The sequence below is a fragment of the Vidua chalybeata genome, chromosome 18 (assembly GCF_026979565.1).
Source record: "Vidua chalybeata isolate OUT-0048 chromosome 18, bVidCha1 merged haplotype, whole genome shotgun sequence".
NCBI lineage: Eukaryota > Metazoa > Chordata > Aves > Passeriformes > Viduidae > Vidua > Vidua chalybeata.
Window position 1 is genome coordinate 10,052,165 of NC_071547.1, and position 27,804 is coordinate 10,079,968.

The window sequence follows — 27,804 nt, forward strand, 5'->3', positions numbered from 1 at the left end:
GAACAAGCCAAAATGTCTTTTGGCTGGCTTTTCCCCAGCAACCAAAGGCTAATTGTATAATTTTTCTTCAGCACGTGCTTGTTGAAGTTGGATTTTAAGACTGTGGAACTGTATTTATTAGTGTTCAATGTTATTCTGACCCTCTTTCCCAGCTCAATGACCTGGAGAAGAAGCATGCCATGCTGGAGATGAATGCCCGCAGTTTACAGCAGAAGCTTGAGACAGAAAGGGAGCTCAAACAGAGGCTTCTGGAGGAGGTAACCTTGGAGATTCATGTTAGAACTTCAGAAGGCTCCACATCTTGAAGAGGGGAGGTTGTGTGAATAAGAATTACATATCCATCCTTCTGTATAACTGGGGAGATTAATCAGGTTGGGGGAGTTGTTTTCACTTAAAAGTTTGCAGAGTGTGTGGCCATGTCAGGGAGCAGTAAAAGTGAGCTGCTCCTCAGAGGCAGGGGAGATGGCAGCCAAGAGGGACAGCGTGCCAGGCAAGGACAGGACCTTGCAGCCTGCAGGCTCAGACCCACAGCACCTGAACAAGAGGAGCAGGGCAGATTTGCTAAAGGTACCAGTGATCATTATAGAAGCCTCTAGTCACGAGGCATGTCCTAGGTCAGGCCTGCAAGGCCAGGTCTGTGCCCAGGCACAGCTCTGACCAGGCTAAGGGCAAGGGCCATAGCTTAAAACCAGCTCTGGAGCCAACATGCTGAGGGGTGCACACCTGGAGGCCACAGGTGAGGCTTTTCTCACAGCTCTTTTCATCATTAATTTGGGTCACAGGTTTTGGATCCAAGGTCACACACCTGCACCATATCAGGGAGTAATTGAATGCAGGCAACCAGTTCTGGTTGGTGGGGGAAGAGGTCCCAGAGGAGGATTTCAGGGGTGGTTATTATGGACAGTTAGAACCTTCTGGTATTCTTGAGGTACTGACAGGTTGCCTACCCCTTTATACATCACCAGGAAAGATTTCTGACTCTTGCTTTGTAACATAGGAGCATTCATGGTTTTCCTAGTCAGGGACCTTCTTGTCAAGAAAGTGTAAATTCTAAAAGAATTAGGAGTATTTTGTCATGTACTCTCCTCTGGTGTTAACTGGAGACAAAGATGTAAACAGCTGGCCACTATTTTCCTTATCTCATGTGACTATGACTGTCCTGGCTTATAGTAAAGATTATAGTTTTAATTTAGTTTTACAAAGTACTGAGGTGGCTTCTGGTGGTTTTACAGAGAGCTTGAGGAAATAGCATTGCTACAGTTTAATATAAATACACAGAAATGCTTGTCTAGTCACAATGCATTCTGAAAGGAAAGGAATCTTCTAGAGTATTGTAATTTTCCAGCTTTTGAAGAATTGTGTGTTTATTTATAAGTTCTGCAATGATGATTATTTTACAAGGAGTGACAACATTTAATAGCTTTTACTTACAAACAAGAAGACAACAAACCCAAAACCCTGGCCTTTGTTTTCCTTTCAACAGCAGGCAAAGCTGCAGCAGCAAATGGATCTGCAGAAGAATCACATCTTCCGCCTGACTCAAGGTCTGCAAGAAGCTCTGGACCGAGCAGATCTTCTGAAGACTGAAAGAAGTGACCTGGAATATCAGCTGGAAAACATTCAGGTGAGGGTGAGGAAGCAGGGCAGTGCTCTGCATCATTCCCTGTGAGGCTTTAGTATGTGATTTACAGTTTGTGTGACACTTTCTTTAGGGTATTTTTTAGCTCTGCTTTGCTATTGAGTTGTTTTTGTTACTTCTGTTAAGATGAAGTTTCTTGCATCTGTGTGTGATTCACAGGTTCTCTATTCCCATGAAAAAGTGAAAATGGAGGGCACTATTTCTCAGCAAACTAAACTCATTGATTTCCTGCAGGCAAAGATGGACCAACCAGCAAAAAAGAAAAAGGTGGGTGAAGAAGGTTTGAGAGGCATGGAATTAAATGGTTTTGTAATTAGTTACGTGCTGTGTATTCTTAATATTCTGTTTTATCTTTCTTTGTGTAACAAAATGTTGTCCTAATTTAAGACCATTCTGAGTTGGTTAACACCAACTTTACTAGGCAGAATGTGTTCTTTGTGGCTTTTCTGGTTATTCCTACAACACTTAGGTTATAAGCCCAGTAGCTACACCTCAACGAGGCTGTAGGAATACAGAATTTTAAGCATTTTTTTTAATGCTAAGTATGTATATGTGTATGAACCTATTGTGCATCGAGAGTGGTTGTCCTGTAGTCACAGCATAGGACGGAGCAGTCAGGCAATGTGACTCGTGTCACATCTTTGTCATAAGCTGTTCTGTCATTTTGAATGAAATGATTTAATTTTAACCACATATTTTGAGATCCTCTGTTTAGATGCTTTTGGAGACTCCAGGTGTGAGTACTAACAGGTAATGTATGTCCCTCTTTAAATTAATCCATATCTTGACATTTTTCTCTCCAGTGCCAATATGAACTAAAAATCCATCCTTACACATAACAGAATTGCCATTAGGCCCTCTGGCCGGACTGCCACTAGCTAGTGTCACTTTGCCTAGTTTAAGCCATCTCTTGCTAGGAGTTAGGAGTTGTCTGTGTGTTTCTGTTGCTAGGGCCTGTTTAGTCGGCGGAAAGAGGACCCTTCTTTACCCACACAGGTTCCCCTGCAATACAATGAGCTGAAAGTGGCACTGGAGAAGGAGAAGGCTCGTTCTGCTGAGCTGGAGGAGGCTCTACAGAAAACACGCATTGAACTCAGATCTGCTCGTGAAGAAGGTAGGGGTTAACAGAAAAGGTGAATCTGGAAGGAGGCACACGTTTTTGGTTTGAAAACATGTCTTTAATTGTGTGCCACTCTAGCAATAACCTATGTTGTTTAATTATTACCACTGCTATGATGTTACAATAAAGCTACACTTGATTCTGTGGGCTGTAGCTGCAGACTGGTCACACAGAGCCCTGCTAGGAACCAGAGTGCCGTGTTGGTCATGTTAACCAGGGACATTTGTCTTGTCTGTAGCTGCTCATCGGAAAATATCCGACCACCCTCACCCCTCCACCCCGGCCACAGCCAGGCAGCAGATCATCATGTCTGCCATAGTGCGCTCCCCAGAGCACCAGCCCACGCCCATCAGCCTGCTGGCTCCACCCTCCAGCCGCCGGAAGGAATCCTCCACGCCAGAGGGTAGGCTCCTGCTCAGCTCCTGATTTATTAAAGAAATGTGGATATTGATCTAGTACCGATATCCAACTGTGATGGACAAAAACTCTCTGACAGTTTAAAGTTAGAAAGTGTATCTTCATTGTGATGCCGGGCAGCATGCAGGACAGCTCCCAAATACACACCGCACCTTTCAAATGATTACAGAGTCCTTTTATCCACACAAGAATTGAATACCCAAAATACAAATACATATTCATCATTCTGGTACATCTCATTCCTCGCTTCCTATGCTAATCATTCCAAAAGCTATTAAGCATACGTAGTTTGTTCCTTGAAATGGGTCAGTGGTCCCTTTCATGAGGAGGGGTCCCAGAATGAGGAAGTAAATGAAGTCTTCCTCATTCTGACCTTTCTACCTTTTCAATGCAAATATGACAAATGAACCTTGGTAGAACTCCCATTCCTTGTCTTCAATTGGTTTCAGAACAGAGGAGGCCCACAATTGTCTCATGTTCCTAAAAGCCATTTGTCAGTTTCTATATTCTTCATTATAAACCCAGCTAACTAAACATTGTGTTGACAAGCAATCAATTCTTAGTTAACTACTAACTCTTAACTTCATCAAGGCCTACTCATTTATTTTAATTAACTCTAGTAAGGCTTATCTCTAACTAAAATCTTAGCTCCTCTAAAATCTCTAAATCTCTTAAAGTTTGTTTCACTCCTCTTTACCTACCCCTGTCAATGCCATCTGTTTATTGATTTAGTTTTTACCCTGCTGATGAGTTCTGTCCCTTGCAGAGTACAGCCGGCGCCTGAAGGAGCGAATGCACCACAACATCCCCCATCGCTTCAACGTGGGGCTCAACATGAGGGCCACCAAGTGCGCCGTGTGCCTGGACACGGTGCACTTCGGCAGGCAGGCCTCCAAGTGTCTGGGTAAGGGCAAAACACAGCACAGCTCGGGGGGAGGAAAGGCATCAGCCATCTAGAGCAGGGAAAGAAACGACAGTGTGAAGACTCTGAAACTACTTGAGGAAACATCATGGTTTGGAGTGGAAGGGGAACCTTGGAGAAACTGGGATTTGTGTGTTAGAAGTTGAGGCAGCTGTGTCATGATTTTTTTTTCTTTTTGTCATTTAACAGAAGTTTTTCCCTGTCCTCTTGTCAGAATGCCAGGTGATGTGTCACCCAAAATGCTCAACTTGCTTGCCAGCTACTTGTGGGCTGCCAGCAGAATATGCCACACACTTCTCGGAAGCGTTCTGCCGGGATAAGATGAATTCCCCTGGCCTGCAGCTGAAGGAGCCAAGCACCAGTCTGCGTCTTGAAGGGTGGATGAAAGTGCCAAGGTATAAACAGGAATCTTGGTGCCATGTCAGGTGCTGAAATATTTGGCCTTATTTTACCGTGGCTCTTACAATGAGATAATTGGTACAGGCCCATTACATGGGCATTACAATTACCACCACTATAATTACAATTGTTACCACTGGAATTTCTCTTTTATAGGAGTTGCATGTTTGCTTTATATAGAATCCAAGCAGAGAGTCCAACATGGCTTTGTGCTTATTTTCCTCAGGAATAATAAACGTGGGCAACAGGGCTGGGACAGGAAGTATATTGTCCTGGAAGGAACCAAAGTGCTCATTTATGATGCAGAAGCAAGAGAAGGTAAGTTAGAATTTCTAGCAAGAACATATTTTTTAATCTTCAGATATTGTTTGGTGGGTTGAGAGGCTTAAAGATTATTACTGCTCCCTATGGCTGTACCAAATTTAGCTAAATCTTCAGTGATAAGGCAACATTATTTTTTTCTGCAGTCTTAGCCATTTTATGGGCTGGCATGTCATAATAATCCAGCTGTGAAAACATCCAGTGTGCATCCACTTCCTTTTGCTGTCACAGTTATTTTCTTGCTACCTGTTTGTCTGTTCCTAATCTGTCTCTCCCTTTTCCTGCAGCTGGACAGAGGCCTCTAGAGGAATTTGAGCTCTGCCTTCCTGATGGTGATGTAACTGTTCATGGAGCTGTAGGAGCTACTGAGCTTACCAATACAGCAAAGACAGGTGAGAATTTTACATAGATGAGGTCAAATGGATTTCATCTGGCTTGCCATCAGTTAGCCTTGTTCGGCTGAACAGAATTTTCTCCCTCGAGCTTTCATTGTGTAACGCTGTAATTTACCTCCATCTGAATCAGGGGAGTAGCTCAGCACTCCAGGTCTAGTTACACCCAGGCTGTTGCTTCTGTCGTGGTAGAACTGTGGTTAATATAGTCATCAACCCAAATGGAAGTAAATCTTAAGAGATCTGTAGCATAAACACTCGCTTTATTTAAATATTCTTCTCTATTAACTGTGATGTATCATAACTTCTGCCACCATTGTGCTCTGACCACAAAGCCATTAACTTAGAAATGCTGTGGGGTGTATACAGTCTCTTATTATGAAAAATGTTGATGTGTTGATTTGTATGTACTGAATAGAACTGATGGATAAGATTCTGTATGTCTTGACTGTTACATTAAAGGATACAGACTGTTAAAAACAAAGGTTTCCATAACCAGTTTTTACAGATTTTTCTTAATCAGTACAGGGAAAACTTTAGTCAAGTGGCTGGTTTTGTTTTGTTTTGTTTTTCCCCCACAATGGAATTTCTTTCTGTTTTGAATAAAAGGCAAGAAATTATTTTTGTTGAGTTAAAGACAGCCTTGTATGTATGGATTGCATACATCCAGCTAATATTTAGGTGTAAGTAGCTAGCCTGTGCAGGACCTGTAAAGGAGAAACCAGTGTGTAAATTGCCATGGTACGTCATGATAAATACAACTTCTCTCCAATGAGGCTGAAAGGTGTTGATTTTAAGTCCACTGACAATATTCCAAAAACTAATCTAAGTCTTATTCTATCTATATAACATCTCAGATGTGCCATATATCCTAAAATTGGAGTCTCATCCACACACCACTTGCTGGCCTGGTAGAACACTCTACCTGTTAGCACCCAGCTTCCCTGACAAACAGCGCTGGGTCACAGCACTGGAATCAATAGTGGCAGGTGGGAGAGTTTCCAGAGAAAAAGCTGAGGCTGATGCTGTGAGTATAAAAGTTTCATTTAATAATAAAATATTCTGGGAGGGAGCAGAGTTTTGAAAAATATTTTTTCGGTATTTGACATACTGAGGTTTAACTGAAGGTAAGTTATTGCTTCTGCCTTATGATTTGAGCACCAGGAGCCAGTTCACTGTGAGACTGATGCTGTGCATTCCAATACCCTTCTTTAGACTTGGGGAGTGTAGTAAGAGAGTCCCAAAATATCTCTGTAATTCCAGCAGAGGAAGGAAGAGCAGTTAGGACATGGTTTAACTCCAATCTCATAAAGTACCACAGGGAACGAGCAAACCTTAAAAGAAGCAAAAACTCCCTCCCCTCCCATTCTTAGAGAGTCAGAGGTTTTATGTTTCTTGCTGGGGGGAGGTGTGTGTGGGTACTTTTTAATTTGTTTTATTCCTAATAAGAGGTTAAACAGATTCGTTTAGGTTTTGGATAGCCTTTCTCACACAGTTACACTGATAACTATTTTCTGGCAAAGGGAGGTTGGATTCTGTGGCATTGCATAAGAGTATTAGCTCTGGAGGTAGGGAATATCTGACTGCAGGAAATACTCTTTTTTCCTCAGGCTCACATTTCTTTTGTATCTGAGAAAAATACATGCTCCCACCAACATTTATACTTTTCTTTAATCCTTCCCCTTGGAAAATTCCACTGCTCTGTTGAAGGAGGTTGGGGAAAATGGAAAGGATAGAGACAACAATAGGTTCTGTCTGAATTTAGGATAATTCTGATCAGTTTGCCTTACTGTGTCTAAGGTAGATAAAAGTTTACTAATTCTTCTGTAGGAGGCATCCCTGCAACTTCTAGCTTTCTGAGAAAAAGAAATCTGTGCCAAACTCTTTGCCTGTCTGAAATAATGACCTTACATTGTTAAAATACACACAGATGAAGAGACGAAGATTAACTCAACAAGAAAAAAATATTTTTGTCATTTACAGAAACTGCTGGGGAACTCCCTGCTGAAGCTGGAGGGTGAAGACCGTTTGGATATAAATTGCACAATGCCCTTCAGTGACCAGGTAATGGTCATGTGCACTTGGTCTTTCTCAGTAGTGGATAATTGATTCAGGGAAAACGGTATCTTGATTGCAATATGTGTAATTACGCCCTTGTTTGTGGGTTTGATTTTTTCTTCACTGCTAAAGAGTATTACCCAAGTTGCTGTTGGAGCATTCCTTGTTCTCCTCACGTAGTGCTATTTTTTCCCCTATTGTAGGTAGTACTGGTGGGTGCAGAAGAAGGTCTCTATGCCCTGAATGTACTGAAGAATTCCTTAACGCACATCCCAGGAATGGGAGCTGTCTTCCAAATTCACCTCATCAAGGATCTGGAGAAGCTACTCATGATAGCAGGTACAGGGCTGTGTGTCCCCACTGGCCCTGCAGTGGCTCTGTGCTGCCAGGTCCTGCTTGCCTTTGGGTTTGCTCCAGGCTTTTGTCTGTTTTTTTTATCAGCAAATTGGCAGGAATGCCTTGCTGTGGTTAACACAGTCCTGTGTGAGGCTGGCTGGTAAGGGATTATGTGAATGAGCACTCGGTTAAACCTTCACGAGAAACTGATTGCAGAGCTGAGGGAGGGAACAGCCAGGGACAAAACATTTCCAGGTTAGAGGTCAGTGGTCATTTTAAGTTCAATTTAAAAAGTGTTGTGCTAATCAGTGAACATATCTTCCTAATTATTGCATAACTTTTTAAATGTAATTAACTATTTGAGGACCACTCTGTGATCACTGGGGCGTAGGGCCAACTCTTACCCTCTCTTGCCCTGTAACAAAGCTGGGACTTCTGTTGTGATTTAAGATTTCTTTATGAAAGGAACACCAGCTTTAATCTTTCCATCTGTGGTTTTCCAGAGATAATCCTTCCCACACGGATGTAGGCATGCTGAACATTAGGCTGCATCTTCATCTGAAAGCCCAAGTTATCAAGTGTCTATATGACATTTGCAGGGAATGAGAAACAAATTCTTTCCTGTTCTGCTAGTTTCGTGGTTTTTTTCCTGGCAAGGGTTTAAGATGTCCATGGTTTATTTGTGCCAGGGTAGTAGGGAGCAAAGCAAATCTCACACATAATGAGAAGGTTGTGTTAGTCTGTCACTGGACTTCTGAGAGGAATTGGCCTTGGGCTGCAATGCAATTCATTAGGGCAGTTCTTGGAAATCCCTTGCCAGTTCTGTTGGCACAGTGTGATTAAAACATCTTGTACTTGAAGGAGTTCTGAAGGGCAAAATAAAACTTCCTGTTGAATTTTGAATAATGTCTTAATGAGGCCACAATTACTGTGTTCTGCTAGACTTCAGCAACACTAACAATCCACGCAGGGAATGGTTGTTCTCCTGGTGGATTTACTGCCTGTTGTAGGGTTGGGTTTTTGTAAGTTTTCTGTTTCAGTTTGAATAGGAATAATATGGAATGAATTCTGCATGGTACTTGTGACTGTTTCCACAGTAACAGCCTGTAACAATGATCTGCTGCTTAGGTAAGACTTTTGTAGTGAATAGAGAGTTCTCCCTTGATGAAATGTACCCTTTTTTTTTTTTTTGTTTCCAGGAGAAGAAAGGGCTCTGTGTCTTGTTGATGTAAAGAAAGTGAAGCAGTCCCTAGCCCAGTCTCACCTCCCAGCCCAGCCAGATGTCTCACCAAATGTCTTTGAGGCTGTCAAAGGATGTCACCTTTTTGCTGCTGGCAAAGTAAGTCACAGCTCCCTCGTGCCCCCAGACCACCCCTTAGACTGCTCTGAGTTTCATATTAACAAATCAGCATCTTTACTCCACTGGCAACACTTCCAAGGTCTATATTCTTGCTCTGAATATTTTTCTTTAAATAAGAAGAATGGATGGGCTGAAGAGAGGCTGAGCTGGAGGCAGAATGGGGGATTTGCTGCTAACGTGGATCAATTTAGTCAGGATGCCATGATGGTATAGCTTAAACTGCTAGATGGTAAGAAATCCAGCATAGCATGGTACTACTGCCTCCTCACTGTTGGCTACAGTTTTGAGATGTTAAATTAGTGAATTCTGTCCAGTCTTTGTTCTTGAATGTCATGCTTCCAGGCTAGCAAATTTCCTTAGGTGTTTGTGTCACTTTAGTTCTAAACATTTACACAGATTACTGGTTTTAGTATGGAGCGTTTAACCACAGCAAAAATTCTCATTAACAGTTACTTCTGTGGACTACTCTGGTAACAAACTGAGCACCACTCATTTCAAAGTGATGCTTAAGATAAGTTTCAGGGGTTACAGTGTAGACCTAACCTATTTCAATTTGTCAATCCCTTTTCTGTGCAAAACCTTCTCATATTTTATTAACGTCTTTCAAGCATAAAGGAAATCATAGAAGCCATTTAAATTCACGTTCTTTTTTGAGAATGTGAAGAGACTTTTCATTATTTCTTGAATTCACAATAATTACCCTATTAATAAAATGTACTTGCTTATCTCTGCTAAGTTCTTTTTGTGGCAAGAGGTTCTCAGATCTGTTTCACACGCTCAGCAATAGAATTTATTTTATTGCTGTCCTGAACTATGCTTGTTATCTTCCTTACAGGTTGAGAACAGTCTCTGTATCTGTGCAGCCATGCCCAATAAAGTGGTGGTTCTGCGATATAACGAGAGCTTGAGCAAGTTCTGTATCAGAAAGGTGAGTTTAGTTACTCCCTGCTGTAGTTGATGTTAATTCACATAGTGCTCTAAGCCTTTGCTTTGGAGCAAACATCTAAAACCTTTCTGTGGGCATGAGAAAATTTGTTTGCCAGCTAAAATGATAACAAATTGCACTGTGCACTGACTCAAAGTGGAGTAGGCAGCAATTTCCTTTAATAAGAGTTGGCATTTTTGGAGAGATGCAGAACAGAACTGTGATTTTTTGAGATATTTGGCTTAGCTGTAATCATACCCTCAGAGATCTCTCCTCAGGACAAAAAGTTTACACACCACATGCCTTAAAACAGTCTAGCACCCAGAAACTCATGTCTTCTCCTGTGCACAAAGTAAAGGATGTTCCATTCAAACTACACCTCCCTGGGAGGTTCTGCAGGTGATTTTGCAGGCACCAGATAATTTTCCAGTGTGACTGAGGCTGCTGGAGGGAAGCAGTGGGCACAGCCATGCAGATCTGGCCTCCTCAGGAGGAAAGGCATGACTGATGGAGATCTGGGCACAGATGGATGCCAGCACACCTGGAATGTCTACAAGCATTGCAGCTGATACCAACTCCTGTTCACAGCAGGGGACACTGAGGGTCTGCAGCCCTTCCTGTGACAAGGGCTTACATGCTCAACATGCAAAGGCTTGTTTTAGAGGGCAAATTTTCCTTAGCTCCACTAATCCAGACAACTGAATTTAGATCCTAACAAGATGGCAGCAGGCCCAGAATATGCTTTTCCTTTCTGCCAACAAAATTTCCAGATAAAGTAGGATTTATGTGAGGAATCTTGTCCTCAGAAGATCTGGGGATCTGTGCGTTGTGTCAGGCTAACCTGCAGAGTATCTCAGCTCCTCAGTCACAAGGCAGGTCTTGGTGAACAACATCTCTCTGTCATGTACAGAGAAGGAAGGAAAGAAGATTGGCTGTGACCTACAAGGGAGCTGCTCACTGCTGCTCTGGAAAACTGAGCTGCAGAGCAGAAGACTATCTCCCAGAACTGTATATTCTTCCAAAAGGAAGAGGATCTCTCCCGAGGCGAGTTGATATGCAAGTCTACATTCAAGCATCACTTCCAACAAAACAAAACTTTCTTCTAGCAAGAGTTTTTGTCCACATGCTTTTGAAAGACTGCTAGGGTCTTTGAGGTTGCTGCCTCTCCCTTTTGTAAAGATAAATGTAGCAATATACAACTTTCCAGACTCAGTGTTATCTGTAAGCTGGTACAGGGGACTAATATCTGTCCATACTCTCCTTTTTTCCAGGAGATTGAAACCTCTGAGCCTTGCAGCTGCATCCATTTGACCACTTACAGCATCATCATTGGAACCAACAAGTTCTATGAAATTGAGATGAAGCAGTACACACTGGAGGGTAGGAGATAATTCCTGAGAAATCCTCCAAGTGGCTCCACAGGTTCTTTTATAGGGTTTTTTGAAAGCATTTTAGGAAACATGTTGGTGCAAATCAAAGTGTCTTTCTCCATTCTCTTTGCAGAGTTTTTGGATAAAAATGACCACACTTTGGCCTCTGCTGTGTTTGCTGCTTCCACCAACAGTTTCCCAGTCAGTATCATCCAAGTGAACCCAGCAGGGCAGAGGGAGGAGTATCTGCTGTGTTTCCATGGTAAGTGGTGGATGGTTGTGCAGGTGTTGCACTGCTCCTGTTCTCTGAGCTGCAGAAGGTACCCAAATGCTGTTGAATTTTGGACAACCTGCTTTGGCTTAAAAGTTCTCCATGCCTGGTGGATCAGTTTTTGCACAAGATTTCAGTGCTGAGGGAAGGACTGCAAGCAGTGTGTTAAGTGCAAACAGGTGCTTGATTACCCTGATAAGATGTTGAGGGGCTCTCAGACTTGGGCTTTGTCTGGTTTCTGTGCAGACAGATGAGACTTTTTAACCTTCTGGTGATTAAATAAGAGAGGGTGTTATTTTTTTGTATAGCTGCTTTTGTTGCCCTCTTGTATACTGTCATGGGAATGCACAAACCCTCTGAAGCCCTCTAGCAGTAATTTTGGGTGAATAATGGTAGGAATGTCATCACCTTCACAACTGTAGATTAAATAATGACCTTAGTTTAGCTGGAGCAAAGAGACATGGAATCACAGCACCTTTTGGCCTGGCAGTATTCCTACATCCAACCAATTCCGTGGCATTTAGAGTAATTCATGGCAATCTGGGATTTGCAAGATGCCCCTGATAAAAAGCCTGGGAACAACTGCATTTGTCCCTTCAGAAATAATGAATAAAATTCAGGCAGATGTTCATGACCTGATGTGACTTCTCTTGGCAGAGTTTGGTGTCTTTGTGGATTCCTATGGGAGACGCAGTAGGACAGACGACCTGAAATGGAACCGCTTGCCCTTAGCTTTTGGTAGGTGTTGAGGGACAATCCCTTGGATTATGGAGGTTACTGAAACCAGGAAGCATCCTTGTGGAATGGGTACTCTGCACTCAGCCCAATTCTTCCAGAAACTATGGAGCTTTTTCCCACTATTTAAGATTATTATAAATCCAGATGGCAAACCCTCTGAAATATAAGCAATTTAAGGAAAACCCAAAGTTCCATTTCCTTAATGTTCCTGGTCTAACACTGAACTGGCTAGTGGAATTTTTAACAAAGCTCTAAGTTTCTGAAATAGTGAAGAATATATGAGGGCAGCATGGCTCCCTCAGGCCTTTTGCACTGCTTAATGGGATTTTGTTCAGTTAATAGTCTGGCTTTAATGCCTTTTTCATGATTCTTTGGCTAGTAAAGTCCTTGAGATACAGTTTCAAAGCAACAATTCTTTAAACTTGCATCTCCCCCTTTACTGATAGTGTCTGTGTCATTACATAAAAAGTATTCCTTACTTTTCCCACAGGGCTGTCAGCCTCTCTTGTGCTTGCTGTTGTGTTTTAGAAGTTTTTAATAGAGAATGTATTTTGTGTTTTTTCCTGCCTTTGCACTGCTCCTCCAGCCTACAGGGAGCCCTATCTGTTCGTGACCCACTTCAATTCCCTTGAAGTGATCGAGATTCAGGCACGAGCTTCTCTAGGGTAAGTGGTTCTCTTTTCATCTCTTTGAACAGCCTGTTTTGCAGGAAAATATGGACTTGCCAGGAAAAGGTACCGTGCTGCCACTGTAAAGACTTTTTCCTGCAATTTTTCCCAGAACTCCGGCACGAGCCCACTTGGAGATCCCGAACCCGCGGTACCTTGGGCCTGCAATCTCCTCGGGAGCGATCTACTTGGCCTCCTCCTACCAAGACAAGCTAAGGGTGATCTGCTGTAAGGGCAATCTGGTGAAGGAGACCAACAACGAGCAGCAGCAGCAGCAGCACCACAGAGGCTCCTCTGCCACGCGCAGGTACGGGGACATCGGGGTGTCATGGTGACGATGTCGGGGTGTTACAGCCCCTGGGTGCCTCTGGAGCAAACTTCCCTCCTGATGCCTTTTCCCCTGGTGTGGTGGGATGCCCTTGTTCTGTTCTTAGAGCCTGGTGACAATCAGTTACTGTAATGCTGGAATAGAGTCACTAATGGATTAACAGCCACAAGGAAACAAACAGCAGCTCTAGGAAGATGTGGATAATCTCCACAAATGCTTTGTGACCTTGTGCTGGTTTGCTTTGATGTTGTGATAGAGCTCTGGCTTCAAAGCTTTCTTGAGCTCAGATACTGTTGATATGACACTAAACACAGCTTGGCTGTAACAAGATGTAAAGCAAGAGCACCTTTCTATCAAATAATGAGTCTGCCTTCGGGAGATAGTGTTGGGAAGTTGTGATGTGATACACAGGTAATTAAATACTGGGGCTGATGGTGCCACTATATGCACAGGACACAGAGAAATCGAGGCTTGTACTTCATCCCAGCCTGGCCTGAACATCCTGAGCTAGAGAAAATTGTGTGAAAAGACATATATCAAATTTTAGTGTATTTTTATATGAAAAAAGCATATGGCTGGAGTGTATGAAAAGGTGTTCTCTGTATGTTGTGTATGAAGTGTATGAGCAGGTTCTCTGGCCTGTTCTGTATGCATGACTTACACTGGCAATTCATTAAGGCACTTTGCCAGTGTGGCTCATGTGATGGATACCCCAGCTGCCAAAATACCTCTGCGTTTTCCATCTTGGCTCAGGGAGGGGCTGTTGCTTCTCACCTGAAGGGTGCTGGGGGAAAAGTTACATTTTTGCTAAAAGAAAATGTAACGGGAGGTTTTTGTCACTCAGCGGTTCGCGTCAATTATTTTTGAATGACAGCAGCCCGAACAAGAGAGGCCCTCCCACGTACAACGAGCACATCACCAAGCGGGTGGCCTCCAGCCCGGGGCCCCCGGAAGGGCCCAGCCACCCCCGGGAGCCCAGCACCCCTCACCGGTACCGCGAGGGCCGCACGGAGCTGCGCAGGGACAAGTCCCCGGGGAGGCCCCTGGAGAGGGAGAAGTCCCCGGGCCGGCTGCTGAGCACCCGCAGGGAGCGCTCCCCAGGACGGCTCTTCGAGGACAGCAGCCGAGGGAGGGTGCCTGTGAGTGGGGCCAGAACTCCTCTTGCTCAAGTCAATAAGGTGAGTCAGGAGCCTGCGGGAAGCCTCTGTTCTCAGGGAAAGGCTTGTTGGTACTGCAGAAGGGCTGGTGGTACTGGAAAGCACAAGAGCAGATCAAATCTCACCCCCCTGCTCCTCAAGCTCTGTTGGAGCAGAGCCCACATCGTGATGCACTGGCCCTGTGACACCAGCCCTGGGCTGGTTCTGGTACTGCAAAAGCTGCTTGACACTAGAATGGGCTGAAAGCAAAGGTGCATTTGCTAGCAAGCGATACAGGATTTGAAGGGGAATAATGTCTGGAGCAGGGAACGTGGGAGCCTGCTGTGCTCAGAGTGGTGCTGGCAGTGCCTGCCTTTGTCAGTGTTTGTGGATGACAGGAGCCCTGGCTCTGTGGCAGCAGCAGGTGATGGATGTACTGCTCCCACCACCTCGTGCCTGGAAGAGAAATACCTGTGACTTGTAACCTGTCCTTTTATTTCCCTGCCAGGTCTGGGACCAGTCTTCAGTGTAAGTCTCAGCTAGACAAAGTTACTCGTCTTGACCTGCAGGAAAAAAAGGAAATATACTGAGTATATGCACTCCATCTGTCTGCAGCCCAGTTCCCAAACAGCATTCCTGGGCCAAAGCTCGCTCTGCAGCGGGAGCCGTGACGCTTTCGAAGACCGTTTGCAGCTCAGTTAATTTCTCTGCACTTTCCTGCACTCCTGTTTTTGCACTTTGTACTACTGTTACTCTTTCAAGCAGTTCATGAACTTTTTGTATCCACTTTAGTCCCTAGCAGTTCATCCAGGAAATGGGACTCGTGTCCTACCCCAGGTCATCACTGTGGTTAGCACCCCTTAACAGAGAGTTGGTCAAAGTTCTGAGATGTGCTGGGAGCCCCTGATGGCCTGGAAACAGAAGGGCCAAGGTGAGTGAGTCTTTCAATAGGAGCTGTGGCTGGATGTTCTCCACAGAACACATGAAAAATTTCTTCTGATTAGCCTGTTCACCTGCCACTTCTGAAAGTTATTTTGTTCTCACTAAAATTGCTTTAGAGCAGCTCTGATGGGGAGGGAAGAACCCTGCTTTAACCAACCCCCCTGCCCGGCCCTGAGACAAAGTGCATTACCTATAAGCTACTGGGTTGTAAGACTTTATCCAGGTCTTCTGCATGACAGTTCACTGCATGCTGCTGCACCATCACTGGCTCTCTCCTTTTAGGTTGCTTTGCTGAGTAGTGTATTGTACCTCACTTGTAAATTAACTGAAACCTTTAGATTACGCTGCAAAATAGCCGTTAATTACTCTGGAAATTTGGCACCGAAGAGTTAACAAGCCTTATTCTATGACAAGAATTACAGTCACACTTGTGTTCTCCTCTCAGCACTGGACATGGTCTCTTCAGTAATGAGTCCTGCCAGCCTCAGCTCCCCAGGGGGAGCGGCCCGGGCTGGCTCCTCCCGTGAGCTGTAGCTTGGTGCAGTCAGATCCGGTGTCTTGGCACAGGACACCCACAGGGAGCAGCTTTGGCAGTTGCTGACACACCTTCGCTTCCCCGTGTTTGACCTCGAGCCTTTTATTGCTTCCTATTCTCTTTTGCTGTGAACATGAAGCAGAGAGCAAATGATTTTCAAAGCAGGTTTTGACCATTCACTCTGCAATAGCAACATTCTAAGTGAACAACCATGTTCTTTACAACTGGAAAGAGCAAAACTGCATCCAATCTTCCCTTGGCGCCACACTTAAACTTCTGCTAGTCCCTTGCAAGCCTGTGCTAACCTGTTCTAGAAACCCATCAAAATTCCAATGCCTTGTCAGTGTCCTTTGGCGAGTTTCATGAATATTGTATTCTGTTCTCTTGTCTGTTGGGTCATTTTCAGTCAGATGATTTGGCAGGAAATTTGCTGAAAGTTTTTGTCTCCTGGTCTGAATATTTTGAAAGGTCACTGAGATCAGTCTTTAAATCTTTGCATCTCATGGAAGATCTTCAAGACCTCAGAAATGGGCCTGTTGAGTCCTGAAAGTGTATATCTTGTGTCTTGTTCGTGAAATGCTTCCTGCTATAGAAATAGCTCAAAGGACTGTACATATTTACAAGAAACTTTATATTCGTAACAAAAGGGAATTGAATTGGTTTCTACTTTTTTATTGTAAACTGTGCGTTTTTCAACACTGGCTTTTTGTTTTACTGGTGGTTGTGGACAGCCATCTTCAGACACTGGAGGGGCCTCGCCTCGGTCCTCCTCGCTCCCATGAAGAAATATTGTAACATTAAATTGCAATTGAAGCTTGTTAGCATAAATGAGGTTTTAGGTCTCTTAAAAGTACAGGATTTTTCTTCATTACCTTTTTATTATTGACAAGGGAGGGAACCAGAGGGACAGTTCAAAGCTCCACCGGGAAAGTATTGAACTTTGTTGTTGAACAATAACCAAATAAAACAAATAACTATCTTGACTGGCATGGTGAAATGACGGCTTCCTTCTCTCTGGAGTGCCCCTGCCCCTCCTGCCCCATACCTGGCTCTGGGGAATCCTAGGTGTCACAGCTGACCCAAGAGCAAGCCCTGGCAAATATTTAGCATTTAATGCTCTTTATTCCCTGAACAGTAGCATAAGTGGCTTCACAAACCCCAAGCATGTTCACATGCACTAACCCAGGATTTATCCAGGTACTTCACTAGAGCAGCAGTCAGCTGCAAGCACCTACAGCTCAATCCTGCCTCACCCGTGAGATGGACAGAGGTGGAGCACCTGTGAGTATCTGGGAAAACAGTCTTGCCCTGGGAAATGACCCCACACATCTTGAGCTGGGAAAAAGGCATCTTAATCAACAAGAGTGTGATCTAATGATCACACAGGTTTGGGGCTTATCCCAGCACTGTACTGGGAGCAAAGCAGAGGGAGGCAGTCCCTCATTCCACTGCTGTAAAATGCTGGTGCTTTAAGGCCTAATAGCTGCAACTTTAAAAAAAAGACCATTCACAAATCCAGTCAGATTGAGTACAACCTGCAGTTACTGTACAGCTCAACTTACACCTGCTGGGAAAACTTGCTAGATCAGACTTAAATGTAAATACATCTATTTTTAACTGAACTAGTTTTTACAGGGTCTGAAGTATTCTTTCACAGGAAGAGGTTTTTAATATTCACACTGCTGCCTACAGTAACTTAATTTGTCCTCCTACTGTTCAGTGTTTTTGGTTCTGTGCACATACCCACGCCCTCAGCCCTGAGAAAGGGCTTGTTGGAGGCTCGGGGGGTGGGTTACCAATGGCTCCTCTTACAATTTGGTCTACATGACATCCTCCATCAACATGCTCTCCATCAACCCTGAGCTGCTTGATTTATCTATTGTGCCTACTATGATGTATATGATGAAATGCTGACTTGTTCAATGTTCCTTTATTTCTTTTACTGTGCACAAACAATACCTATTTAAAGCTCATTGTTGCAGTCCTATGATGCATGATCCGAATTGTAACAAAACTAAATTAATCCAGAAACTGGTGGAGTAAAAAAAGAAATTAATTATTTATTGAGCTTTTTGATTCCCAAGAACCCTACACAAAGCCATGTCAGCTTGACCCCCACGTGCTGTGCTGAAATTCAGGGGGTCGGGGAGGGCAGGGAGCTCTTGTTATTCCTGTACTGGTTTACTCCAGGGTCCCCAAAAGTGACTGTAACAAAAGTGTCTGCATCTACCTTTAAAAAAATGTGCTCTCCTAGCAACAGCCAAGAATAAACATAACAGCACAGACTGTGAGCTGTGGGTGGGGAATGTAAGTGAGCTAATAAATCCAACTCTTGATCCTGCTTTTGCCTTTGGAGGGATTTGATTCATCCCATTGCAATAAGTGAACACAGAGTGATTAATCGAATTCATTCACTTGTCAAGCAGAAAATGACCTAGCAAAAAAATCCAATAAAACACCCCAAAACCCACCCCCCAGCAAAACCCAAAACATCCACCCTCCTGCTGGAGAGAAAGGGCTTTGGGGGGCTGAGGGTGGCAGTGGCTTACCTGAGGAAATCTGTGGCTCCTGGGACTGTCACCTGAGGCCACAGGTGCCAGGGACCAGCTCACCTCCATCACTGCTGCTCCTGACTGGAGAGGCCTGGGGGCAGCTGGGCTTGGTCACCCGTGGGCAGGGAAGGGTGGAGCAGAGGGAGGGTCCCTCCTGCAGGCCCACACACAGCCTGGGACCCCACCCTGGGCTCCCTCCCGGCCCTCTAAACTTTTTGGGGCTGCAAAAGCTGATTGTGCAGTCCCTGTACTGAGCCCTCTGCCAGCTGAGACAGGGCTAGCGGCTACAAACCAAAAATCAAAATCCTCAAGCTTTTTATACAATAACTGTTCCTGTCCTGTGGTTCCACCATACCTGATGCATTGATGAAGAAGGTGGAGTGCTCTGCAGGTACCAGCACTGACCAGACATCCCACAGCCTCCATTCCCTGGAGCTACTGGACACTGCAGGGGCACAGACTGTCCCCTCACACAGCTGGACCTGGAGCCCAGAGAGCCACCCTGGTGAGGACAAAGACTTGGGGAAAAAGGTCTGCTTGAAGTGGCTGCTGGAACAAAGAGAAGCTGACAGGAAGCTTAAGGCCCATCCCAAGCTTTCCAGCTCTGTTGCTGGAGCGTTTAAATAATTGGCCTCTTGTCCTTCCTCTAAACTTTACCTCACAAATAAACATGAACACCTCGCTCTTGTTCACTGACTGAGTGCAAGAGGAGAAAGTCTTTCAATCTGTATCCTTTAATGAAAAGCTTGTACAACCCACCAAGGCATGAAACTGCAATCAGGAAATCACATGTAATAACAAAGTAACTCACTGAAGGTCAAGTTACCACAGGTGGCCAAGGTAATAACAAGACAGGTCACGCACTTCTCTTAAAAATGTTTTATTTTTTTCTAAAGAGGCTGAAAACAAGCAATTCTGTAGTTCAGAATACCAAATACTATCCATAGCACAGAATGAAGAAAGAGTTTTCAGAGAAAACCATTGCACTAGACCCAGATCTACTCAGCTACTGAAGATATTGCAACAAGGCTGGTGAACAGACCCCAGGATGGCAAGGCACCCTCCCACTGTGGCTCGCTCCACTCCACGCTGGCTGCTGCAGCTCTGTCCCCACAGAGACCTCAGAGACTTGTGCAAAGTGCTTTCCCCCCCAGTGGGAGGGGCTGGTTATCATTGGCACGGTCACGGTGCCTCAGGCACCAAAACAAGCCAGGGAAGGGCCCCTCCCGCGCTGGCTCCTCCCGGGCAGGCCCGGGGCACACTGGCAGCAGGTTTGCATTAATGTTGCATTTGTTTTGGGATAAAACAGGCTGTCAACACCAAGGACGGGCAGCCTGGCATTACTAGAATCACTTAGAAAACAGAAACAGAATAAAAAGTTGCCCTGCTCCAGCCCTGGGCACAGAGGGCTGCAGTGCTGATGCATCCAGCACTCGGCAAGGGCTGACACTGAGGGGTAAGTTTGGCCACTGGACACAGGAGACTTACAGTCACCCTCAGGCTGTTACTGAGGAACTCAGCCCTAAACTGCATCCATCCATCTCCTTCCTCTCTCAGCTTAAGGAAGTCCTCCTCAGTGACAGCAAGAGAAACCAGTTTTCCAAAAGCAGATTACTGCAAGACACATTTACGATTTACAGAAAAATCCAGCCATTAAAAACAATTGTCATTACCAGAAATTCCACAGGGGAAAAGATGTATTTCAGTTCTCATGAAGAGAAAAAACTACAGAGCTATTCACAGTAGAAACAGTGCACCCCACTCTACCGTAAAATAATAATGAGCTTGTAGTGATGATTATGTTGCTGATTTTGCCCAGAAAAGGCTGCTACAAAATGATCATCAATATTCACACTTACTTCAGCCAGACAAGTTTGGAACTTGCTACTGAAATAGTGTTTGATGAGCAACGGAAGCAGTAATGAGCTTGCTTTTGCTGAGTGTTATGCTCAAATCAGATTCCCCAAGAATCCTGAACTTTCTAGACTTTGGGCTGGCAGACTCCCAGTCTGCCTCGCTGCTAAAGCTCTTTGATCTGTTGCTGTTCTGACATTATTCAGCCTAATTAAATTGGTGGTTTTTTAACTAACTGACAAGGGGCACTGACACCTTTGCCACCTGTCTGGTTGCTGTGAAGCTGCCATTTCCAAGAACTTCCGAGGTGGTGCTAACAAAATAAGGCAAATACAGGAGAACCTGGAAGTCTCAGGAAAAATATGAAATCAGAGTTTGTTTGCTACAGCACAGAGCAGAAGTACATTTGGTTAAGTGAAGCATTTTTTTCTGAGACTGCACTGGCCCAGAACAATTGGTCACAAATGACTGTGATGCTCATATTGGCTTGTACAGCAAAGTGGTCACGTATTTCTTCTTGTAACGGTGCGTAGCACTGAGCACCATCACTCCATCCTGCAGGGGAGGGAAAACGAGTGAGCAGGTGCCACGCTCAGACACCCAGGCTGCCCGTGGGCAGGACAGGCCCTGGCCTCTCACCTTGATGGAAAGTGCATACAGGTGGTTCAGCATGACGTGGTTGGGCTCAGGGAGCAGAGCGGGGTCGCACTGCAGAGAAGAGGGACAGTGTGACAGTAACAGAAGTCACAGCTCACTCCTCACAGCAGAGGGGTGACAACAGCATCTGTGACCAGCCACACCCCCCAGTACATCAGTGCTGCTCACGCTGAGTCCATCACAAACACAGTCACCATTTCAGAACAACCCCAGGTCCCTCTGGGTAAAACCTTCTGCATCCTCACAGGTCCATGAATCAGACTGTGATTATCCCTTACGTGCTTCTGGTGTCCTAACAGTAAACAAGATCAAGCTTTTGGGAGGAAAACAGCATTCTAGTTTTCCATTTTAAAGACAGTCAACTAGAAAAATAGATTTACTTCAGATGAATCCATCTGGACATACATAATAAGGAACTTACCAACACAATAACTTATCCTAATGTTTTTCCTAAGCTGTCCCCTGCCTGTATCCAGATTTTTCCCCATCTGTTCCCACCTTCAAGGGCATTATTTAGCAAACCAAAGTGATGTACTCACAGAAATCCCTGTGTCCTTGTTCAGGATGACCTGCAACAGGTGTGGGGGGAGAATGGGTGGAGATTTAAAGCGCTCCTCTGCCTTACAGACATAGGGCTCCTGGTGGTACGGTCCTGGGGGTGAACTGGACAGCTCTGCCAGAGAGATGGTAAATATTTAATCCTAAAAACTTTGTAAGAACATCTGCTCTTTATAGGTACATGCAGCCTAAAGGAATCAATGGCTCTTAAGTACAACTGCAGCAGCTGGTGCAGTGCCAGAGAATCAGTCACTGCCCGAAAGAGGGGATTTCTGGTGTCCAAAGTCTGGCTTGGAATGAGCTGTGGGGCTCTGGGCAGCAGAGCTCTGAGGGCACAACTGCACTTCAGAACTTCTCTGTCACCTCTGCCCAGCACTTCTCCTGCAAACACTCCACAGTGCAGGCTGCCTTACAAGTCTCCCTCCAAAGGACAAGAACATGGGATGCACCTGTGAAAGGCAACTGCTCCCCCCTGCAGACTGGGCTGTGGGAAGAGCCCTTCAAAGTCTACACTGCTACAGCCTGTGGGGGAAGGCATCTACTAGAATCTCCTCCTGGCCTGCCTCACAATTATATAACACTTTCTCCAAAAAGGCTTTGTCCAGGGCAAAGTTGCACAGAGCAAAACACACCCAAACACACCTCCTGCCTCAGGTTCAAAGGTCTTCTGAAGGAGGGTGTAAGGTACTGCTTCAGTCATGGGCTCCATCCCTCCAGAGCTCAGCAACCAACAGGGCAAGGCTGAGCTCAGACACGGCTCAAACTAAATCCCACCTCTCTTCTGTTACCCTGGAACATGAAACTTAAGGCAAAAATTGCATTTTTGTGTTATTCTTAGATAGATAATTTGTACTACACTGTGAGGATACTCCCCAGCCTGTGTTAGCATGGAGATGCACCTAATTTCCCCCTGCTAAAGTGCAACTCCTGACCCCCTCAGCCACCTCCTTCATAGAGGAAGAGTGAATTAGGAGCAGCATAGGCTGTCAACGTGGTTTGATGTGGTAAAGCAGACACTGATCCACCAGTGACTGCCCTAAACCCAGCCATTGCACACAGCAGGGACAAACAAACAGTTATTGAGCACCCAGGACTTCCTCCTCATCAGATCTGTGTTGCTCTGTTATGGGCTTCCTCCTCTGTGCATTCCACTTCCTTCCTTTGGGCATTTGTGATTCCTGCACACATCCACAGGGCCTGACACAAGTGCAGATTAATCTCTGCTGCAGCTTTAACTCAGATAAAAAGGGAAAATGAAATTTTGAACAGCTCTAAGAAGCGTGACATAAAGTTAGCAGTAAGCTCATACCAGACATGTCTGAACATTTTTGGGAGTCCACCATCAAAGCGTCGAACACTTCAAAGTCAGTTTTCTTCACCTGGATGATGTTGTTGACAGTACCCAGCTGGCTGGTTACTACTGGCTGGCAAAAGACAAGATAGAAAAATCAGAATAAAAAAAGCCTGTGGGACCAATAGATTCTCAGAACTACACAATCAGCATTACCAAGAATGAGGTACATTACTTTTGAAACATGACAGGACCAGATGTGAGAAGAGCCCAGCAAGTGTTAGGTTAAGAGGAAGGGCAGGATTTTAAGGGCTGGGAGGGGAAAATGCCAGCTGAACCTGCCAAGCCCACAGGGCTCCAGACAAGGCAGGGGTCAGGTCTGGCCTGGAGTTACCTGTGACACTGCATCCTTAAGCACTTGGGGAACTGCTGGGCAGGCTGGGGTTAAAGCTCATTTTATAGCAGAGGAGGAAAAACAGGCCTGCTAGATTTTGGCACAATTACTGGACTGTGAAAAGATCTAGAGCAGCAATAGCAACATGCTGGCACAGAGAGCCAGGAAGGCACAGCAAGCTCTGGGCTGCCAGCAGTGCTGCAATGCTCTAAAAGGCAGTTTGGCCCTGGACAAGAAAAGCTTGGCATCACTTATAAACCAATGGCCAAGAGATCCTGTCCCTCTTTGCATCCCCTGCCATCTGAGCTCAGGCTGATGCTGCCACCCAGGCCAGCAGCCATCAGAAACCTCTCTCTCACCAGCTGGAACAGCCCCTTTCTCCTCTTCAGATGCCTCACCCAATGAACAGTGACTCAAAGCAAACATTACCTCTGCAGGATCGTGTGTCCACTGTCCATCCACCAGGAACTTGTACTGGTGCTCTCCTTCTGGCAGGTCCAGGATTGCCACGAAGTTATTGTGACTGGAATTTAAGACAAACAATCAGCCCTGCAATATTCTGAAAAGGACCTTGGTCTCTAAACTGTGACACACACTGTGACACACAGCACAAGCCTCCTCAACGTGCAAAACCTAAAACAGGCAGAGAACCTGTGATGCAATCCAAAGGTAAAGAATCAAATAATGATTAATGCTCACGATAATTTCCTCTGTGACACTGAGTCCCCCCACACTCCTGACAGCCCATAACTGGCACTGAGCTTTTGTAAAGTCACTCTCACATCTTCATGTTACTTGTTAGCACACGAGACCTCATTTATCTGCTGATGGAACCAGATCAGCTTTCTCATATTTCCTTGCCTTTCAGTATTTGCCATCACAAATTGCATTTCCCAAATGCCCATGAAATAAATGAACAATGAGCAGATAAAAGCAGCAACTCGATACTTCTGGGTTCCTTTGGGTCTGAAGAGCTGCTGCTTGGCAATTTCCAAACTCCTTGGGCTGTGAACTCCCTGATTCTTCAGAAGGCTTTAGCAGCATCTCAGAAAAGCTGAGAAACAGTTGATGCTGCTCCAACAGGCCACAGCCTCTGGACCCTCTGAGCTGGGCAAAAGCCACTGACATGGCAAGGATGTGTCATCAGAGACACTGAGCTGGAAGCAGCTCCCCTGGCCACTGCCCAGCCCTGCTCCAGGCACAGACTCACAGCAGGGACTGTTTGGGGTTATCTGTGCGTTGTGCCCAGGGAACTGACACACAGCTCAACTTCCACCCCGTGCCATCCAAGAATGGAGAAGTCAGATTGCCATCAAGGGCTCCAGGAGAGAAGCAGGACAGTGGTAAATCAAGCCCAATCCCATCTCTGAGCTGACCACCTTCCTCATGGCACTGAGCACTGCCAGTCCATGGGGAACACGCTGCAGCAGCACTTCATTACCTCCTTGTCAGAGGAATTTTACTCCAGTTGTTGAAGGACCCTGATAAATAAACTTCTTTCCCTCCTCCAGTCCAGCGGAAGACCGTTGGCCGAGCTTGAGTGGGGGTTTTGTCATTCACTTCCAGGTCTTGCTGCCAAGCTAGGAATTCCTCTTTCTCCAACGGAGCCTACAAGCACAATGTCTCAATCAAAAAGGTTCTTTCCTGGCAGACTCGGACAACCTGTGTTGAACTGAACACTTTTTTTGCCCTCAGGCACGATTCTCTAAGTCTGCGACAAGCAGTTTTTGCCAGATGCAGAATACAAGCTGCATTTCTGGATACTGTTCACAAGTTCATTTCCACAAATTCTGCAAATGTGTTGAAGCCTTCCAAATCTGCAGGAAGAGTGGAAAGCAAAATAATGCCCCTCCCTCCAGCCCCAATTATACCTGCTTAAACACCAATTCACTGTCTCCTTGGCATGGGAAGGAAGAGGGATGGACAGCTTTGTGTAAAGTCAATGACAAAATCCCTGCAGCCTGCAAACAGCCCCAGAGCATTCCAAGCAAGCAATGCTGGGAGAACAAACCAGCAATACCTTCATTTCCTCTGAGTGGAACAAGTCTGCATCTTCAGGACTGTCCATGAGGATTTTGGGTCTGTCCCCCTCCTTGGTACTGATGGCTCCTCCTGAGCCGTCCCCTCGGGAGGCTTTGTGCCCGTGGCGCTCCAGCCCCGCTCGCTCGCTGCTCGTGTTCCCCATCCCTATGGATCTAAGAGAGCAGGGAAAGCCACATTAGCACAGGTACTCCCACAGCTGGAACACCAGCAGGCAGGAAAGAAAACTCATCCATAGCCTTGGGCTGGGTTTTTGAGTTGGAGCCTCAGGAACTTGAATAACTCACTGTAAAGTGACACCATACTCTGCACAAAGGCTCTGAGTGACAGTTTTTAGCTGCTGCTGTTAATGTGCTACAGTTCTATGCGTGAGCTCCTCTACCAGACTCAGGCACCCAGGGAGCTGAGCAAGCACTCCCTGCACACAGCACAAAGCTGTTGTGCTCCCCAAGCCAAGGGCTCCTTCTTTGCCCTCTCCCCGCCGTGCACACAGCGCTTCACTCGCCAGCTGAACACCAGGGGAACTTTCTGTGGGAAGGCTCCAAAAGCAGCCTGCCTGAAATGTGACCTCATTAGAAGAACGTTGTCTCACCCTGCTGAGGATGCTGAGAGCAGGCGAAAGGGGTTCTAAACAAAGAACCACAAAATGTCCTGAGCTGGAGGGCCCCACAGGGACCACCCGGTCCAGCTCCTGCACAGACACCCAACACTCCCACCCAGTGCCTGAGGGCGGTGTCCAAACGCTCCCGGCGCTCCGGCAGCCTCGGGGCTGTGACCACTCCCTGGGGAGAGCTCACTGCCGCTGCCGCTCCCTCAGTCCCCGCTCTCCTCCGGGACAGGCAGCGCCTGCAGAGACCCAGCCCCCCGGGACCTCCACGGGGCACGGGGGGCACGGGGGGCACAGCCCGGCCTGGCAGCCCCGGGAGCGCGGCCCCGGGAGCCGCCCCTGCCCTGCCCGGCCCGGCCCCGCCGGCCCGCACCCACCGCCCGCCGCGCTCCCGCCGCCGCCGCAGCGCTTCCGCTTCCGCCGGGCCCGGCCCGCGCCCGCCGGGGGGAACCGAGCCCGGCGCGGCCGTTCCGGGCTGCCCCGGCCTCCATGGCGGACTCCCCCCGCGCCTCTCAGCAGCCGCTGCTGCCAGGGCACGGCTCCGTGCCCGCCCCGGGAGCCGCCGTGCCCGGGGCAGCGCCTGAGGGCGGTGTTGGAGCCCCGGGGCAATGGCGTGTCCCTGAGCGCCGCGGGCAGAGCGCGCTGGAACCGTCAGCTCTGGCGCCTGGGGGGGCACAGATTGCAAAGCCAAGTCCTTAAATGATAAATGTTTCCCAAATGAAATTACACCGATACATTTCTCAAAGCATTCCCACTCACACTACCTGGTTTTACCCTTGGCTCTCCCCAGCTGTTGCTGTTTTTTTCCTCCTCTTTCTTCACAGCCACAGAGCTGAGGCCTGCAGGCGTGTCACCGTTCTCTTTGCAGATAAATCGCGTTTTTGTCATTACAAATGGGAGCAACCCGCACGCAGACAGCAGGATTCCTACCAAATGGAAGTATCCACACACTGTAACACTGTGGGAGGAATTCTGCCGGGATGGCTGCGGCAGTGCAGTGCCGGCTCCCGCTGTGTTTTGGGGAAGAGCTGCTCCCTTTTTGCCTCTGGGGGTTGAAGACCCTGCCCAGGACTGGCTGCCAGGGCAGTGTGTGCAGGCATTGCCCCAGCCCTGCACACAGCCCCTGCTGGAAAATGCAGCTGCTGTTATTTTGGCATTTCACACAGCTTAGTGCTCCTAAATTCCCTGACTCCAACCCTGGTTGTTTTGTTCTCCCCAGTTCTCTTGGCCAGCACTGTTTGCAGTACAGGGTACCGTGTCTTGCCCATCACTTGCCCATCCAGGACCATTGTGATGATCTGCACAAGAGCCACATAGACCCACTGCAGGCCACAGTACCTTCATCTGGGGCCTGGCATTTGCAATGTCTTTTGTTCTTCTAGGAACCACAAACTGCAGGGTAAGGACTGCTAGCAGATCACGAGGCTGTGGTAACCACTCTGTGGTAGGTACAAGCATTCATTTTAAAGTCTGCTGTTAAAATGTGGTGGTTCCTCCTTCCATGGTGATGAACCATCCATCATACCGCAACCTCTGGGAGCTGCTGGCCTGTGGACAGGACACAGGCCATGGACAAGGCATCTCAGCCTCACTGTTGCTGCCTTCTCCTCCGTGTTTTCCCTGTTTCTGCTGCCTTTTCAGGACTGGTTCTTGTCTCCCCTCCCCGTGACTGGTGGGTGTAGCACACTCCTGGAGCAATCAGCCTGTGACTCGCTTTGTCAGGTGCTTCTCCCTGAGAATATCGAGGGCTGGATGACATCACACCATGAACAACTAAATCATCCCCCACCTCCTCACACACGTCTGTGTGCACGGTCCTTGCATTCACTGGAGTGTTGTTTTCTCCCCTCAGCCTGAGTGGGAGCCCCATTCCCTCACAGCTGTTAATGCAGGACATGTGGGAAGCGAGGGATCAGCTAAAGACAAGCCACAGGCCTGGCAGAGCTCAGCCTCCCACTGATTCTCTGGAACCCT

The 27,804-nt window shown here is 46.5% G+C and overlaps 2 protein-coding genes across 11 annotated transcripts in view; one reads left to right on the top strand and one right to left on the bottom strand.

The window, feature by feature from the left end:
• CIT (citron rho-interacting serine/threonine kinase) overlaps positions 1 to 18,218 on the top strand; it is a 69,836-nt gene extending 51,618 nt beyond the window's left edge. For 3 of the 9 annotated variants that reach the window (XM_053959556.1, XM_053959564.1, XM_053959557.1), the window contains 21 exons: positions 153 to 257; positions 1,484 to 1,624; positions 1,799 to 1,906; positions 2,591 to 2,753; positions 2,998 to 3,162; positions 3,943 to 4,080; positions 4,313 to 4,493; positions 4,724 to 4,815; positions 5,106 to 5,210; positions 6,068 to 6,237; positions 7,194 to 7,274; positions 7,472 to 7,607; positions 8,804 to 8,943; positions 9,800 to 9,892; positions 11,161 to 11,269; positions 11,393 to 11,521; positions 12,188 to 12,268; positions 12,855 to 12,933; positions 13,049 to 13,243; positions 14,109 to 14,442; positions 14,909 to 18,218. In XM_053959556.1, the coding sequence (XP_053815531.1) occupies positions 153 to 257; positions 1,484 to 1,624; positions 1,799 to 1,906; positions 2,591 to 2,753; positions 2,998 to 3,162; positions 3,943 to 4,080; positions 4,313 to 4,493; positions 4,724 to 4,815; positions 5,106 to 5,210; positions 6,068 to 6,237; positions 7,194 to 7,274; positions 7,472 to 7,607; positions 8,804 to 8,943; positions 9,800 to 9,892; positions 11,161 to 11,269; positions 11,393 to 11,521; positions 12,188 to 12,268; positions 12,855 to 12,933; positions 13,049 to 13,243; positions 14,109 to 14,442; positions 14,909 to 14,932 (2,769 nt within the window). In that variant the 3' untranslated portion in view covers positions 14,933 to 18,218. The remainder of the gene's footprint in view (positions 1 to 152; positions 258 to 1,483; positions 1,625 to 1,798; positions 1,907 to 2,590; positions 2,754 to 2,997; positions 3,163 to 3,942; positions 4,081 to 4,312; positions 4,494 to 4,723; positions 4,816 to 5,105; positions 5,211 to 6,067; positions 6,238 to 7,193; positions 7,275 to 7,471; positions 7,608 to 8,803; positions 8,944 to 9,799; positions 9,893 to 11,160; positions 11,270 to 11,392; positions 11,522 to 12,187; positions 12,269 to 12,854; positions 12,934 to 13,048; positions 13,244 to 14,108; positions 14,443 to 14,908) is intronic. The other 6 variants (XM_053959559.1, XM_053959561.1, XM_053959560.1 and 3 more) reach the window with 4 other exon arrangements.
• Positions 18,219 to 19,293: 1,075 nt separating this feature from the next.
• PRKAB1 (protein kinase AMP-activated non-catalytic subunit beta 1) lies at positions 19,294 to 26,268 on the bottom strand. 2 transcript variants are annotated; one of them, XM_053959811.1, is made up of 8 exons: positions 26,208 to 26,268; positions 25,204 to 25,378; positions 24,625 to 24,791; positions 23,613 to 23,706; positions 22,808 to 22,922; positions 21,480 to 21,613; positions 20,923 to 20,991; positions 19,294 to 20,838 (listed from the first exon to the last, which is right to left on the bottom strand). In XM_053959811.1, exons 2-8 carry the CDS (start codon positions 25,366 to 25,368, stop codon positions 20,761 to 20,763), a joined length of 822 nt encoding a protein of 273 aa, XP_053815786.1. In that variant the 5' UTR covers positions 25,369 to 25,378; positions 26,208 to 26,268; the 3' UTR covers positions 19,294 to 20,760. The 2 variants fall into 2 exon arrangements, with proteins under 2 accessions (XP_053815786.1, XP_053815785.1); XM_053959810.1 differs by lacking the exon at positions 26,208 to 26,268 and adding an exon at positions 25,816 to 26,164.
• Between the last annotated feature and the right edge of the window lie 1,536 nt (positions 26,269 to 27,804).

Bases quoted from the DNA above. Each gene is read 5' to 3' on its own strand.
- PRKAB1 (XM_053959811.1), bottom strand. From the start codon at position 25,368: ATGGGGAACACGAGCAGCGAGCGAGCGGGGCTGGAGCGCCACGGGCAC. The intron at 21,614-22,807 runs GTATGAGCTTAC...TCTCTCTGGCAG, and splicing joins AAAATGTTCAGACATGTCTG to AGCTGTCCAGTTCACCCCCA. The intron at 20,839-20,922 runs GTGAGAGGCCAG...CCTCCCCTGCAG, and splicing joins TGTATGCACTTTCCATCAAG to GATGGAGTGATGGTGCTCAG.